At 43.1% G+C, this 16865-nt stretch overlaps 1 protein-coding gene across 1 annotated transcript in view; it reads left to right on the top strand.

The window, feature by feature from the left end:
* tnfrsf21 (tumor necrosis factor receptor superfamily, member 21) overlaps positions 1-16048 on the top strand; it is a 228138-nt gene extending 212090 nt beyond the window's left edge. Inside the window, exon 6 of the mRNA XM_080883525.1 lies at positions 15354-16048. Coding sequence (XP_080739651.1) covers positions 15354-15583 — 230 coding nt within the window. The 3' untranslated portion in view covers positions 15584-16048. The remainder of the gene's footprint in view (positions 1-15353) is intronic.
* The last annotated feature ends 817 nt before the right edge of the window (positions 16049-16865 follow it).

Genomic DNA, 16865 nt, shown 5'->3' with positions numbered 1-16865 from the left:
TTTCTTATTATTAGGGCCCGAGCACTGAGAGTGCGAAGGCCCTATTGTATCTGCTCCGTTTCTTATTATTATTATTAGGGCCCGAGCACTGACAGTGCGAAGGCCCTATTGTAATTGCTCTGTTTATTATTATTATTATTATTATTATTATTATTAGGGCCCGAGCACTGACAGTGCGAAGGCCCTATTGTAATTGCTCTGATTATTATTATTAGGGCCCGAGCACTGAGAGTGCGAAGGCCCTATTGTATCTGCTCCGTTTCTTATTAGGGCCCGAGCACTGAGAGTGCGAAGGCCCTATTGTATCTGCTCCGTTTCTTATTATTATTATTAGGGCCCGAGCACTGACAGTGCGAAGGCCCTATTGTAATTGCTCTGTTTATTATTATTATTATTATTATTATTATTATTATTCCGGCAAATGAATTGGCCGTTTGAGGGCCTAAACATGCTCGAAAACTCATGAAATTTTGCACACGCGTCAGGTCTGGTGAAAATTTACGTATTTTAATGTTCTCAGACATGGCCAGGGAAAATTAGCTCAGTAGCGCCACCTAGAAAAATGAAAAAGGCGAGCCCCCGGTATGAGTATGGCCTACATGTTTGAAAGTCGGTACACCTATATAACGTTCAGAGTCGAACAAAAAAGTCTATTATGGCAATGTCCTAAACCCAACAGGAAGTCCGCCATTTTGGATTGAAGGTGACATTTTGGCTCTGATTTTACCGTTTCCATGCCTCGAACTTTAACGAACTCCTCCTTGGGGTTTGATTTCATAACCTTCATATTTGGTCAGTGCCAACTACACCCATGTGCCATGTTAAATTGCGGAGCTTTTGAGTTTTCACAATACCATGAGGCCGTGGCGCCACGGCGAATTTCGATGACTCGCCATGAAAATCTTATTGCCTCTCATTTTGTCATACATTTTCTGACCTTGACCAAAGTGAACACATATGATAAGGCTCCAGCCCTGAACATATTTCAACTGCCATATTTGACATCAAGGACAGCGCCACCTAGTGGGAACAGGAAATGTCATGTTTTACACTTTGGGGTACAGTATAGTGATGGGTGACATCTGCAGCCTCAAATTTCTCCAGGAAAGGCGTAAGGAGTTGGTCTTGGGGTACAGTGAAAACTGTAGCTTTTCACGAAAGGGTGTGACCTCAGCAGTATGGCGAACTTTGATATCTCGCCATGAAGAAACAAATTAGTATAACTCCATGAAATCCAGTCTGATTAGTACCAGACTTTACAGGCATGATGTCACACCCGCCCTGAACAGATTGATGTGCCCAATGTCAGGAATATGAAGAGCGCCACCTAGTGGGAACAGGAAATGTCATGTCTTACACTTTGTTGTACTGGTTTTCACAGGTTCATCTTGGCCACCTCAAAAGCGGTGAATATCACCATCAGTCCCTCGTGATGCTTCAGTGCAAAAATTGTGACTTTAAACTGAACGGCGCACCCTGGTGGCAACGCGGTCCACCATGAAAGATGAAGTGGCTTTTGAGGGGCTTGGAAAGTATATAGAGGCTTTAAATTTAGCACACCCCTCCAAATGGATGAACGCTTTGTTGGCATGTGATCATTTTCATTGAATAGCGCGAAGTGGCTCCACAGCGCCCCCTACAAAATTTCAAAACCACAGCCCCTGCTCTGTGTTCTATGTATGATTCTGAAACCTGGTAAGCTTATAGGAGATATCAAGATGTACAAAAAAGTCTCTTGGTGCAATATCCCAAATCCAAAAGGAAGTCAGCCATTTTAAAATTAATGTGTAATTTTGGCAACATTTTCCCCTCTTTCCAGGCACCGTTCTTTGACGAACTCCTCCAAGGGATTTCATCATATTGAACCAATCTCCAGTGTGTGGAATCTAAAGACCTTTGTGATGTTAAATTGCGAAGCTTTTTACGTTCAGTGAAACGGGGTGGTTATGGTGGCACTTAGAGTTTGAATCACTCGCCAAAAAGCAGTAATCTGCTGTCACTCAAAAACACAATGTCCAATCTCTCCCAAACGTCTAAGGTGTGATGAGACTCGAGCTCGGAAGTGTTTGTTATGCCATTTGTACATAATGGTTAGAGCGCCACCTAGTGGAACGACTAACTAATCATGAATGAATGAGTTGAAATGTTAGCTGGTGGTTAAATGCATGAATTCCATCAATGTGACATCAGATCGGACGTGCTGGTTGTAGGTGTTGGGCGTGGCTCGACGCGCCGGGGGTGCGAGGGCCCTCATAACGCTGCTTGCAGCTTTAATTAGGGCCCGAGCACCGAGAGTGCGAAGGCCCTATTGTATCTGCTCCGTTTCTTATTATTAGGGCCCGAGCACTGACAGTGCGAAGGCCCTATTGTAATTGCTCTGTTTATTATTATTATTATTATTATTCCGGCAAATGAATCGGCCTTTTGAGGGCCTAAACATGCTCGAAAACTCTGGAAATTTTGCGCACGCGTCAGGTCTGGTGAAAATTTACGTATTTTAATGGTTTTACATATGAGCACTGGGAAATGGCTCTAGAGCGCCACCTATGCCTTGTTAAATGCAGCCCTACGACCACATCGTTTCAGCTACATGTATGAAATTTGGCACACATGTGTATCATGCCAAGACGAACAAAAAAGTCTGTGGGCCCATTGACGCAAACCCAACAGGAAGTCCGCCATTTTGGATTGAAGGTGACATTTTGGCTCTGATTTTACCGTTTCCATGCCTTGTACTTTAACGAACTCCTCCTTGGGATTTGGTCGTATAAGCTTCAAATTTGGACAGTGTCAACTACACCCTTGTGCCATGTTAAATTGCGGAGCTTTTGAGTTTTCACAATACTATGAGGCCGTGGCGCCATGGCGAATTTCGATGACTCGCCATGAAAATCTTATTGCCTCTCATTCTGTCATACATGTTCCAATCTGGACCAAAGAGCACACATATGATAAGGCTCCACCCCTGAACATATTTCAACTGCCATATTTGACCTCAAGGACAGCGCCACCTAGTGGGAACAGGAAATGTCATGTTTTACACTTTGGGGTACAGTATAGTGAAGGGTGACATCTGCAGCCTCAAATTTCTCCAGGAAAGCCTTAAGGAGTTGGTCTTGGGTTACAGTGAAAACTGTGAGTTTTCGCGAAAGGGTGTGACCCCAGCAGCATGGCGAACTTTGATGTCACGCCATGAAGAAACAAATTAGTATAACTCAATGAAATCCAGTCTGATCAGTACCAGACTTTACAGGCATGATGTCAGACCCGCCCTGAACAGATTGATGTGCCCATTGTCGGAAATACGGACAGCGCCACCTAGTGGCAACAGGAAATGTCATGGCTTTAATTTTGTTGTACTGATTTTCACAGGTTCATCTTGGCCACCTCAAAAGCGGTGAATATCACCATCAGTCCCTCGTGATGCTTCAGTGCAAAAATTGTGAGTTTAAACTGAACGGCGCACCCTGGTGGCAACGCTGTTCAACATGAAAGATGAAGTGGCTTTTGAGGGTCTTGGCAAGTTTATAGAGGCTTGAAATTTGGCACACACCTCCAAATGGATGAAGGCTTTGTTGGCATGTGATCATTTTCATTGAATAGCGCGAAATTGCTCCACAGCGCCCCCTACAAAATTTCAAAACCACAGCCCCTGCTCTGTGTTCTATGTATGATTCTGAAACCTGGTAAGCTTATAGGAGATATCAAGATGTACAAAAAAGTCTCTTGGTGCAATATCCCAAATCCAACAGGAAGTCAGCCATTTTAATATTAATGTGTAATTTTGGCAACATTTTCCCCTCTTTCCAGGCACCGTTCTTTGACGAACTCCTCCAAGGGATTTCATCATATTGAACCAATCTCCAGTGTGTGGAATCTAAAGACCTTTGTGATGTTAAATTGCGAAGCTTTTTACGTTCAGTGAAACGGGGTGGTTATGGTGGCACTTAGAGTTTGAATCACTCGCCAAAAAGCAGTAATCTGCTGTCACTCAAAAACACAATGTCCAATCTCTCCCAAACGTCTCAGGTGTGATGAGACTCGAGCTAGGAAATGTTTGTTATGCCATTTGTCAGTAATGGTTAGAGCTCCACCTAGTGGGACAACTATAATCATGATTGAATGAGATGAATTGTTAGCTGGTGGTTAAATGCATGAATTCCATCAATGTGACATCAGATCGGAGGTGCTGGTTTTAGGTGTTGGGCGTGGCTCGACGCGCCGGGGGTGCGAGGGCCCTCATAACGCTGCTTGCAGCTTTAATTATTATTATTATTATTATTATTATTATTATTATTATTATTCAGGCGAAACAAGGGCCTTTTTGAGGGCCTAAACATGCTCAAAAACTCATGAAATTTTGCACACATGCCAGGTCTGGTGAAAAATTTTGTATTTTAATGGTTTTACATATGAGCACTGGGAAATGGCTCTACAGCGCCACCTATGCCTTGTTAAATGCAGCCCTACGACCACATCGTTTGAGCTACACGTATGAAATTTGGCACACATGTGTATCATGCCAAGACGAACAAAAAAGTCTGTGGGCCCATTGATGCAAACCCAACAGGAAGTCCGCCATTTGGAAGAGAAGGTGACATTTTGGCTCTAATTTTGCCATTTCCATGCCTCGAACTTTTGCGAACTCCTCCTTGGGGTTTGATTTCATAACCTTCATATTTGGTCAGTGTCAACTACACCCTTGTGCCATGTTAAATTGCGGAGCTTTTGAGTTTTCACAATACGGTGACGCCGTGGCGCCATGGCGAATTTCGATGACTCGCCATGAAAATCTTATTGCCTCTCATTTTGTCATACATTTTCTGACCTTGACCAAAGTGAACACATATGATAAGACTCCACCCCTGAACATATTTCAAGTGCCATATTTGACATCAAGGACAGCGCCACCTAGTGGGAACAGGAAATGTCATGTTTTACACTTTGGGGTACAGTATAGTGATGGGTGACACCTGCAGCCTCAAATTTCTCCAGGAAAGCCTTAAGGAGTTGGTCTTGGGTTACAGTGAAAACTGTGACTTTTCGCAAAAGGGTGTGACCCCAGCAGCATGGCGAACTTTGATGTCACGCCATGAAGAAACAAATTAGTATAACTCAATGAAATCCAGTCTGTTCAGTACCAGACTTTACAGGCATGATGTCAGACCCACCCTGAACAGATTGATGTGCCCATTGTCGGGAATACGGACAGCGCCACCTAGTGGCAACAGGAAATGTCATGGCTTTAATTTTGTTGTACTGATTTTCACAGGTTCATCGTGGCCACCTCAAAAGCGGTGAATATCAACATCAGTCCCTCGTGATGCTTCAGTGCAAAAATTGTGACTTTAAACTGAACGGCGCACCCTGGTGGCAACGCGGTTCACCATGAAAGATGAAGTGGCTTTTGAGGGACTTGGAAAGTTTATAGAGGCTTGAAATTTGGCACACACCTCCAAATGGATGTAGCGTTTATTGTCATGTGATCATTTTCATTGAATAGCTCGAAATTGCTCCACAGCGCCCCCTACAATATTCCAAAACAACAGCCCCTGCTCTGTGTTTCATCTATGAGTCTGAAACCTGGTAAGCTTATGGAAAATATCAAGATGTACAAAAAAGTCTCTTGGAGCAATATCCCAAATCCAACAGGAAGTCAGCCATTTTAAAATTAATGTGTAATTTTTGTGATATTTTCCACTCTTTCCAGGCACCGTTCTTTGACGAACTCCTCCAAGGGATTTCATCATATTGAACCAATCTCCAGTGTGTGGAATCTAAAGACCTTTGTGATGTTAAATTGCGAAGCTTTTTACGTTCAGGGAAACGGGGTGGTCATGGCGGCATGTGGAGTTTCAGTCACTCGCCAAAAAGCAGTAATCTGCTGTCACTCAAAATCAAAATGTCCAATATGTCCCAAAGGTCGCAGGCGTGATGAGACTCGAGCTCGGAAATGTTTGTTATGCCATTTGTCAGTAATGGTTAGAGCGCCACCTAGTGGGACGACTATAATCATGATTGAATGAGATGAAATGTTAGCTGGTGGTTGAATGCATGAATTTCATCAATGTGACATCAGATCGGAGGTGCTGGTTTTAGGTGTTGGGCGTGGCTCGACACGCCGGGGTGCGAGGGCCCTCATAACGCTGCTTGCAGCTTTAATTAGGGCCCGAGCACTGACAGTGCGAAGGCCCTATTGTAATTGCTCTGTTTATTATTATTATTATTATTATTATTATTTCGGCAAATGAATTGGCCGTTTGAGGGCCTAAACATGCTCGAAAACTCATGAAATTTTGCACACGCGTCAGGTCTGGTGAAAATTTACGTATTTTAATGTTGTCAGACATGGCCAGGGAAAATTAGCTCAGTAGCGCCACCTAGAAAATTGAAAAACGCGAGCCCCCGGTATGGGTATGGCCTACAAGTTTGAAAGTCGGTACACCGTTATAACGTTCAGAGTCGAACAAAAAAGTCTATTATGGCAATGTCCTAAACCCAACAGGAAGTCCGCCATTTTGGATTGAAGGTGACATTTTGGCTCTGATTTTACCGTTTCCATGCCTTGTACTTTAACGAACTCCTCCTTGGGATTTGGTCCTATAAACTTCAAATTTGGACAGTGTCAACTACACCCTTGTGCCATGTTAAATTGCGGAGCTTTTGAGTTTTCACAATACTATGAGGCCGTGGCGCCATGGCGAATTTCGATGACTCGCCATGAAAATCTTATTGCCTCTCATTTTGTCATACATTTTCTGACCTTGACCAAAGTGAACACATATGATAAGGCTCCACCCCTGAACATATTTCAACTGCCATATTTGACCTCAAGGACAGCGTCACCTAGTGGGAACAGGAAATGTCATGTTTTACACTTTGGGGTACAGTATAGTGATGGGTGACACCTGCAGCCTCAAATTTCTCCAGGAAAGCCTTAAGGAGTTGGTCTTGGGTTACAGTGAAAACTGTGACTTTTCGCAAAAGGGTGTGACCCCAGCAGCATGGCGAACTTTGATGTCACGCCATGAAGAAACAAATTAGTATAACTCAATGAAATCCAGTCTGTTCAGTACCAGACTTTACAGGCATGATGTCAGACCCGCCCTGAACAGATTGATGTGCCCATTGTCGGGAATACGTACAGCGCCACCTAGTGGCAACAGGAAATGTCATGGCTTTAATTTTGTTGTACTGATTTTCACAGGTTCATCGTGGCCACCTCAAAAGCGGTGAATATCAACATCAGTCCCTCGTGATGCTTCAGTGCAAAAATTGTGACTTTAAACTGAACGGCGCACCCTGGTGGCAACGCTGTTCAACATGAAAGATGAAGTGGCTTTTGAGGGGCTTGCAAGTTTATAGAGGCTTGAAATTTGGCACACACCTCCAAATGGATGAAGGCTTTGTTGTCATGTGATCATTTTCATTGAATAGCGCGAAATTGCTCCACAGCGCCCCCTACAAAATTTCAAAACAACAGCCCCTGCTCTGTGTTTCATCTATGAGTCTGAAACCTGGTAAGCTTATGGAAAATATCAAGATGTACAAAAAAGTCTCTTGGAGCAATATCCCAAATCCAACAGGAAGTCAGCCATTTTAAAATTAATGTGCAATTTTGGCGACATTTTCCCCTCTTTTCAGGCTTCATACTTTGACGAACTCCTCCAAGGGATTTCATCATATTGAACCATTCTCCAGTGTGTGGAATCTAAAGACCTTTGTGATGTTAAATTGCGAAGCTTTTTACGTTCAAGGAAACGGGGTGGTCATGGCGGCACGTGGAGTTTCAATCACTGGCCAAAAAGCAGTAATATGCTGTCACTCAAAGACACAAAGTCCAATCTCTCCCAAAGGTCGCAGGCGTGATGAGACTCGAGCTCGGAAATGTTTGTTATGCCCTTTGTCTATAATGGTTAGAGCGCCACCTAGTGGGACGACTATACTCATGGTTGAACCAAATGAAATGTTAGCTGGTGGTTAAATGCATGAATTCCATCAATGTGACATCACATCGGACGTGCTGGTTTTAGGTGTTGGGCGTGGCTCGACACGCCAGGGTGCGAGGGCCCTCATAACGCTGCTTGCAGCTTTAATTAGGGCCCGAGCACCGAGAGTGCGAAGGCCCTATTGTATCTGCTCCGTTTCTTATTATTAGGGCCCGAGCACCGAGAGTGCGAAGGCCCTATTGTATCTGCTCCGTTTCTTATTATTATTATTATTATTATTATTATTATTCACCCCAAACAAGGGCCTTTTTGAGGGCCTAAACATGCTCAAAAACTCATGAAATTTTGCACACATGCCAGGTCTGGTGAAAAATTTTGTATTTTAATGGTTTTACATATGAGCACTGGGAAATGGCTCTAGAGCGCCACCTATGCCTTGTTAAATGCAGCCCTACGACCACATCGTTTGAGCTACATGTATGAAATTTGGCACACATGTGTATCATGCCAAGACGAACAAAAAAGTCTGTGGGCCCATTGACGCAAACCCAACAGGAAGTCCGCCATTTGGAAGAGAAGGTGACATTTTGGCTCTAATTTTGCCATTTCCATGCCTCGAACTTTTGCGAACTCCTCCTTGGGGTTTCATTTCATAACCTTCAAATTTGGACAGTGTCAACTACACCCTTGTGCCATGTTAAATTGCGGAGCTTTTGAGTTTTCACAATACTATGAGGCCGTGGCGCCATGGCGAATTTCGATGACTCGCCATGAAAATCTTATTGCCTCTCATTTTGTCATACATTTTCTGACCTTGACCAAAGTGAACACATATGACAAGGCTCCACCCCTGAACATATTTCAACTGCCATATTTGACACCAGGGACAGCGCCACCTAGTGGGAACAGGAAATGTCATGTTTTACACTTTGGGGTACAGTATAGTGATGGGTGACACCTGCAGCCTCAAATTTCTCCAGGAAAGCCTTAAGGAGTTGGTCTTGGGTTACAGTGAAAACTGTGACTTTTCGCAAAAGGGTGTGACCCCAGCAGCATGGCGAACTTTGATGTCACGCCATGAAGAAACAAATTAGTATAACTCAATGAAATCCAGTCTGTTCAGTACCAGACTTTACAGGCATGATGTCAGACCCGCCCTGAACAGATTGATGTGCCCATTGTCGGGAATACGTACAGCGCCACCTAGTGGCAACAGGAAATGTCATGGCTTTAATTTTGTTGTACTGATTTTCACAGGTTCATCGTGGCCACCTCAAAAGCAGGGAATATCAACATCAGTCCCTCGTGATGCTTCAGTGCAAAAATTGTGACTTTAAACTGAACGGCGCACCCTGGTGGCAACGCGGTCCACCAGGAAAGATGAAGTGGCTTTTGAGGGGCTTGGAAAGTATATAGAGGCTTTAAATTTAGCACACCCCTCCAAATGGATGAAGGCTTTGTTGTCATGTGATCATTTTTATTGAATAGCGCGAAATGGCTCCACAGCGCCCCCTACAAAATTTCAAAACCACAGCCCCAGCTCTGTGTTTTATGTATGAGTCTGAAACCTGGTAAGCTTATAGGAGATATCAAGATGTACAAAAAAGTCTCTTGGAGCAATATCCAAAATCCAACAGGAAGTCAGCCATTTTAAAATTAATGTTTAATTTTGGCAACATTTTCCCCCCTTTCCAGGCATCGTTCTTTGACGTACTCCTGCAAGGGATTTCATCAGATTGATGCGATCTCCTGTGTGTGGAATCTAAAGACCTTTGTGATGTTAAATTGCGAAGCTTTTTACATTCAGGGAAACGGGGTGGTCATGGCGGCACGTGGAGTTTCAATCACTCGCCAAAAAGCAGTAATCTGCTGTCACTCAAAAACACAATGTCCAATCTCTCCCAAAGCTCATAGGCGTGATGAGACTCGAGCTCGGAAATGTTTGTTATGCCATTTGTGCATAAGGGTTAGAGCGCCACCTAGTGGAACGACTAACAAATCATGAATGAATGAGTTGAAATGTTAGCTGGTGGTTAAATGCATGAATTCCATCAATGTGACATGAGATCGGACGTGCTGGTTTTAGGTGTTGGGCGTGGCTCGACGCGCCGGGGGTGCGAGGGCCCTCATAACGCTGCTTGCAGCTTTAATTAGGGCCCGAGCACCGAGAGTGCGAAGGCCCTATTGTATCTGCTCCGTTTCTTATTATTATTATTATTATTCACCCCAAACAAGGGCCTTTTTGAGGGCCTAAACATGCTCAAAAACTCATGAAATTTTGCACACATGCCAGGTTTGGTGAAAAATTTTGTATTTTAATGGTTTTACATATGAGCACTGGGAAATGGCTCTACAGCGCCACCTATGTCTTGTTAAATACAGCCCTACGACCACATCGTTTGAGCTACATGTATGAAATTTGGCACACATGTGTATCATTCCAAGACGAACAAAAAAGTCTGGGGGCCCATTGACGCAAACCCAACAGGAAGTCCGCCATTTGGAAGAGAAGGTGACATTTTGGCTCTAATTTTGCCATTTCCATGCCTCGAACTTTAACGAACTCCTCCTTGGGATTTGGTCCTATAAGCTTCAAATTTGGACAGTGTCAACTACACCCTTGTGCCATGTTAAATTGCGGAGCTTTTGAGTTTTCACAATAGTATGAGGCCGTGGCGCCATGGCGAATTTTGATGACTCGCCATGAAAATCTTATTGCCTCTCATTCTGTCATACATGTTCCGATCTGGACCAAAGAGCACACATATGATAAGGCTCCACCCCTGAACATATTTCAACTGCCATATTTGACATCAAGGACAGCGCCACCTAGTGGGAACAGGAAATGTCATGTTTTACACTTTGGGGTACAGTATAGTGATGGGTGACATCTGCAGCCTCAAATTTCTCCAGGAAAGCCTTAAGGAGTTGGTCTTGGGTTACAGTGAAAACTGTGACTTTTCGCAAAAGGGTGTGACCCCAGCAGCGTGGCGAACTTTGATGTAACGCCATGAAGAAACAAATTAGTATAACTCAATGAAATCCAGTCTGATCAGTACCAGACTTTACAGGCATGATGTCAGACCCGCCCTGAACAGATTGATGTGCCCATTGTCGGAAATACGGACAGCGCCACCTAGTGGCAACAGGAAATGTCATGGCTTTAATTTTGTTGTACTGATTTTCACAGGTTCATCTTGGCCACCTCAAAAGCGGTGAATATCACCATCAGTCCCTTGTGATGCTTTAGTGCAAAAATTGTGAGTTTAAACTGAACGGCGCACCCTGGTGGCAACGCTGTTCAACATGAAAGATGAAGTGGCTTTTGAGGGTCTTGGCAAGTTTATAGAGGCTTGAAATTTGGCACACACCTCCAAATGGATGAAGGCTTTGTTGGCATGTGATCATTTTCATTAAATAGCGCGAAATTGCTCCACAGCGCCCCCTACAAAATTTCAAAACCACAGTCCCTGCTCTGTGTTCTATGTATGATTCTGAAACCTGGTAAGCTTATAGGAGATATCAAGATGTACAAAAAAGTCTCTTGGTGCAATATCCCAAATCCAACAGGAAGTCAGCCATTTTAAAATTAATGTGTAATTTTGGCAACATTTTCCCCTCTTTCCAGGCACCGTTCTTTGACGAACTCCTCCAAGGGATTTCATCATATTGAACCAATCTCCAGTGTGTGGAATCTAAAGACCTTTGTGATGTTAAATTGCGAAGCTTTTTACGTTCAGTGAAACGGGGTGGTTATGGTGGCACTTAGAGTTTGAATCACTCGCCAAAAAGCAGTAATCTGCTGTCACTCAAAAACACAATGTCCAATCTCTCCCAAAGCTCATAGGCGTGATGAGACTCGAGCTCGGAAATGTTTGTTATGCCATTTGTACATAATGGTTAGAGCGCCACCTAGTGGGACGACTATACTCATGGTTGAAGCAAATGAAATGTTAACTGGTGGTTAAATGCATGAATTCCATCAATGTGACATCAGATCGGACGTGCTGGTTTCAGGTGTTGGGCATGGCTCGACACGTCGGGTGTGCGAGGGCCCTCATAACGCTGCTTGCAGCTTTAATTATTATTATTATTATTCACCCCAAACAAGGGCCTTTTTGAGGGCCTAAACATGCTCAAAAACTCATGAAATTTTGCACACATGCCAGGTCTGGTGAAAAATTTTGTATTTTAATGGTTTTACTTATGAGCACTGGGAAATGGCTCTAGAGCGCCACCTATGCCTTGTTAAATGCAGCCCTACGACCACATGGTTTGAGCTACATGTATGAAATTTGGCACACATGTGTATCATTCCAAGACGAACAAAAAAGTCTGTGGGCCCATTGACGCAAACCCAACAGGAAGTCCGCCATTTGGAAGAGAAGGTGACATTTTGGCTCTAATTTTGCCATTTCCATGCCTCGAACTTTAACGAACTCCTCCTTGGGATTTGGTCCTATAAACTTCAAATTTGGACAGTGTCAACTACACCCTTGTGCCATGTTAAATTGCGGAGCTTTTGAGTTTTCACAATACCATGAGGCCGTGGCGCCATGGCGAATTTCGATGACTCGCCAAGAAAATCTTATTGCCTCTCATTTTGTCATACATTTTCTGACCTTGACCAAAGAGCACACATATGATAAGGCTCCACCCCTGAACATATTTCAAGTGCCATATTTGACATAAGGGCCAGCGCCACCTAGTGGGAACAGGAAATGTCATGTTTTACACTTTGGGGTACAGTATTGTGATGGGTGACATCTGCAGCCTCATATTTCTCCAGGAAAGCCTTAAGGAGTTGGTCTTGGGGTACAGTGAAAACTGTGAGTTTTCGCGAAAGGGTGTGACCCCAGCAGCATGGCGAACTTTGATGTCTCGCCATGAAGAAACAAATTAGTATAACTCCATGAAATCCAGTCTGATTAGTACCAGACTTTACAGGCATGATGTCACACCCGCCCTGAACAGATTGATGTGCCCATTGTCAGGAATATGAAGAGCGCCACCTAGTGGGAACAGGAAATGTCATGTCTTACACTTTGTTGTACTGATTTTCACAGGTTCATCGTGGCCACCTCAAAAGCGGTGAATATCACCATCAGTCCTTGATGATGCTTTAGTGCAAAAATTGTGACTTTAAACTGAACGGCGCACCCTGGTGGCAACGCGGTTCATCATGAAAGATGAAGTGGCTTTTGAGGGGCTTGGAAAGTTTATAGAGGCTTGAAATTTGGCACACACCTCCAAATGGATGAAGGCTTTGTTGTTATGTAACCATTTTCCTTGAATAGCGCAAAATGGCTCCACAGCGCCCCCTACAATATTTCAAAACATCAGCCCCTGCTCTGTGTTTCATCTATGAGTCTGACACTTGGTAAGCTTGTGTAAGATATCAAGATGTACAAAAAAGTCTCTTGGAGCAATATCCCAAATCCAACAGGAAGTCAGCCATTTTAAAATTAATGTGTAATTTTGATGACATTTTCCCCCCTTTTCAGGCCTCATACTTTGACGAACTCCTCCAAGGGATTTCATCATATTGAAGCATTCTTCAGTGTGTAGAATCTAAAGACCTTTGTGATGTTAAATTGCGAAGCTTTTTCCGTTCAGGGAAACGGGGTGGTCATGGCGGCACGTAGAGTTTCAATCACTCGCAAAAAGCAGTAATCTGCTGTCACTAAAAAACACAATGTCCAATCTCTCCCAAAGGTCGCAGGTGTGATGAGACTCGAGCTTGGAAATGTTTGTTATGCTATTTGTCAATAATGGTTAGAGCGCCACCTAGTGGCATGACTATAATCCTGGTTGAATAAGATGAATTGTTAGCTGGTGGTTAAATGCATGAATTCCATCAATGTGACATCAGATCGGAGGTGCTGGTTTTAGGTGTTGGGCGTGGCTCGACGCGCCGGGGGTGCGAGGGCCCTCATAACGCTGCTTGCAGCTTTAATTATTATTATTATTATTATTCACCCCAAACAAGGGCCTTTTTGAGGGCCTAAACATGCTCAAAAACTCATGAAATTTTGCACACATGCCAGGTCTGGTGAAAAATTTTGTATTTTAATGGTTTTACATATGAGCACTGGGAAATGGCTCTACAGCGCCACCTATGCCTTGTTAAATGCAGCCCTACGACCACATCGTTTCAGCTACATGTATGAAATTTGGCACACATGTGTATCATGCCAAGACGAACAAAAAAGTCTGTGGGCCCATTGACGCAAACCCAACAGGAAGTCCGCCATTTGGAAGAGAAGGTGACATTTTGGCTCTAATTTTGCCATTTCAATGCCTCGAACTTTTGCGAACTCCTCCTTGGGATTTGGTTGTATAAGCTTCATCTTTGGTCAGTGTCAACTACACACCTGGGCCATGTTAAATTGCGGAGCTTTTGAGTTTTTACAATACGGTGAGGCCGTGGCGCCATGGCGAATTTCGATGACTCGCCATCAAAATCTTATTGCCTCTCATTTTGTCATAGATTTTCTGACCTTGACCAAAGTGAACACATATGATAAGGCTCCACCCCTGAACATATTTCAAGTGCCATATTTGACATCAGGGACAGCGCCACCTAGTGGGAACAGGAAATGTCATGTTTTACACTTTGGGGTACAGTATAGTGAGCGTTTTGTTGTGTGTGTCAGAACAATGAGGCAACTGCTAAATGTTACAGGTGTTACAGGAGTGATACATCTCCTGTTGTCAGGCCTACAGGTATCAGGCTGTTGTTCTCCTTTATCTCATAGTGGACAGAAATTATTATTATTTGATGCAGAACACTTGATTGTTATGTAAATAGTTTGAAATGCTTATTTAAAAAAACATCTTGGCTGCATTATTCGGTAAATAATGGGCAATCGGCAAAAAACTTTTTTTTTTGTTTGCATAACTCAGTAACTTTTTTGAAGAAGTAACTATATAATTAATTGCCCAACATTGGTCATTATATACTGTATTTTACAGACAGAGACTTACAGGACTCTCTGCCAGACCACAGACTCATACTCATAATACAAGTCAGAGCTTTATTTAAAAAAGAAAAAAGAAAGGCAGTTGTTTCCAAAATTGGAGTTCAAGTTATTTTTACTTCCAATAGTGTTAACATACTAAACGGGTCATGAACAAGATTGTTTTTTAATTTTCATTTTAAGTGGGCTAAATCAGTTAATTAAAAGTAGTCTAACATGTAAAATGTAAATGCTGTAATTTGAGTATTTTAATAAACCATGTAACTTGGATGGATTCGATGCTGGCGTGACCACAGTGCACACGTCTGCTGTTGCTCACAGTGGTCCAAGGGATCGCTCAGGGAGTTTGTGTGTTCGCTCAGACACATGAAAAATTAGAGGGAACATTGCTTAGGGTAATCTTTGTCTCTTTTTTGTCTTTCAGAGAAGAAAGACACAGTGCTCCGACAGGTGCGTCTGGACCCATGTGACCTGCAGCCCATCTTTGACGACATGCTGCACATCCTCAACCCAGAGGAGTTGCATATCATCGAACAGATCCCAGCCGCTGAGGACAAACTGGACAGGCTCTTTGAGATTGCAGGAGTGAAGAGTCAGGAGGCCAGCCAGAAGCTGCTGGACTCTGTGTACAGCCATCTCCCTGACCTCTTGTAGCAGAGGAAAGATCAGGAAACAGCACAGACTGGAGTTGGCACAAGAATAAAAAGAAGTACGAGGGATGAATACAATGTTGTGTTCCAGTTAAGTCTTGGGTGGCATTTCATCTAAAAAGCTGTCATCATGCCACTTCATTTGAACATGGTCTGTGTCTGCTACCTCCAGTGACTCTTTAAAATCTTTACTTTATTCCTTTTCTTGTTCTTCTAATACACACAAGTACAAAAAATAATTTCCCCCAGGGATCAATAAAGTATTCTGATTCTGATTCTGATTCCTTTAAAACAACCCAGCCTATACCACGATGAACTCAATCTAACAGAGAGAATGGCTCAACAGCCTAACAGCCTCCTAATTTAGAGGAATACTGGGTTGAAAAGTAGCGTAGACGTAAATGGACTCCATAGAAAATCACACGTAGCACTTTCTTTATCTGAAATGGTCTTCATGCCTTCATGTCTGGTGGTGGTGGTGGTGGTGGTGGTGGGGGGTTGTAGTTTGTCCCTGTTGTTCAGACTTCTCATGCCTTTAACATGGATCAAGTGTTACACGCTACATTTAGCAATGAACATGGTAAAGGTAAATAAGCTATAACTTCAAATGATGCTGGTATTATTCTTTAATTTTAGGGTTCTTGTAAAGAATATTTTTGCCCAGGTGTAGGTTTAACTGTAAGTCATGTGCCTGAACTTTCCAAAGCTTTGTTCCTCCCTCCCTCTTACTGTAACCACCAGCAGGGAGCAGCATTACTTAGATGGTTGTCCTGCTTTTCTGCAACCAAAACCATAGCTCAAAAAATGACCTTCTAAACTTTGTCTAATGTTCTGATATATGGTTCTGCAAAAACTCTTTTTGAGAAAAAAAAAAAAGCTGAACTAAACGGGAAGCTTAACTGCGTTGACCGGCCGCAGTCTGCTTCTCTGGAACTGAAACCATGTCTGCAAAGGTTCAGCCACCTTTGAATTCATGGGCAGGAAAAATACTTGGACTAGTACACTCATGCAGACCTCAACTAGCTACCCCTAGTTGCCTCAACAAATGTAGTGTTGATAAAGTGTTCTTGATACATTCTGGAGTTCATGTCAGTGTGGTTTTCAATCAGACAGAGTTGCCTGAGTGTTTCACTGCTAGAGTAAAAATGATAAAATACAACAGATTTTTTTTCTTTTTCATGCGGTAGTATTTTGCTACCTGTATCATTAAGGTTGATGAGAAAATGTCATAATGATGCACTAATCCTATTTTCCATTAAGAGAGAGATGTTGTACTTTATTTGTCT

The sequence above is a fragment of the Rhamphochromis sp. 'chilingali' genome (assembly GCF_963969265.1).
Source record: "Rhamphochromis sp. 'chilingali' genome assembly, chromosome: 5".
NCBI classification, from domain to species: Eukaryota; Metazoa; Chordata; class Actinopteri; order Cichliformes; family Cichlidae; genus Rhamphochromis; species Rhamphochromis sp. 'chilingali'.
Note: the sequence above shows the minus strand (reverse complement) of the source record. Positions and strands in the feature narration are given on the sequence as shown.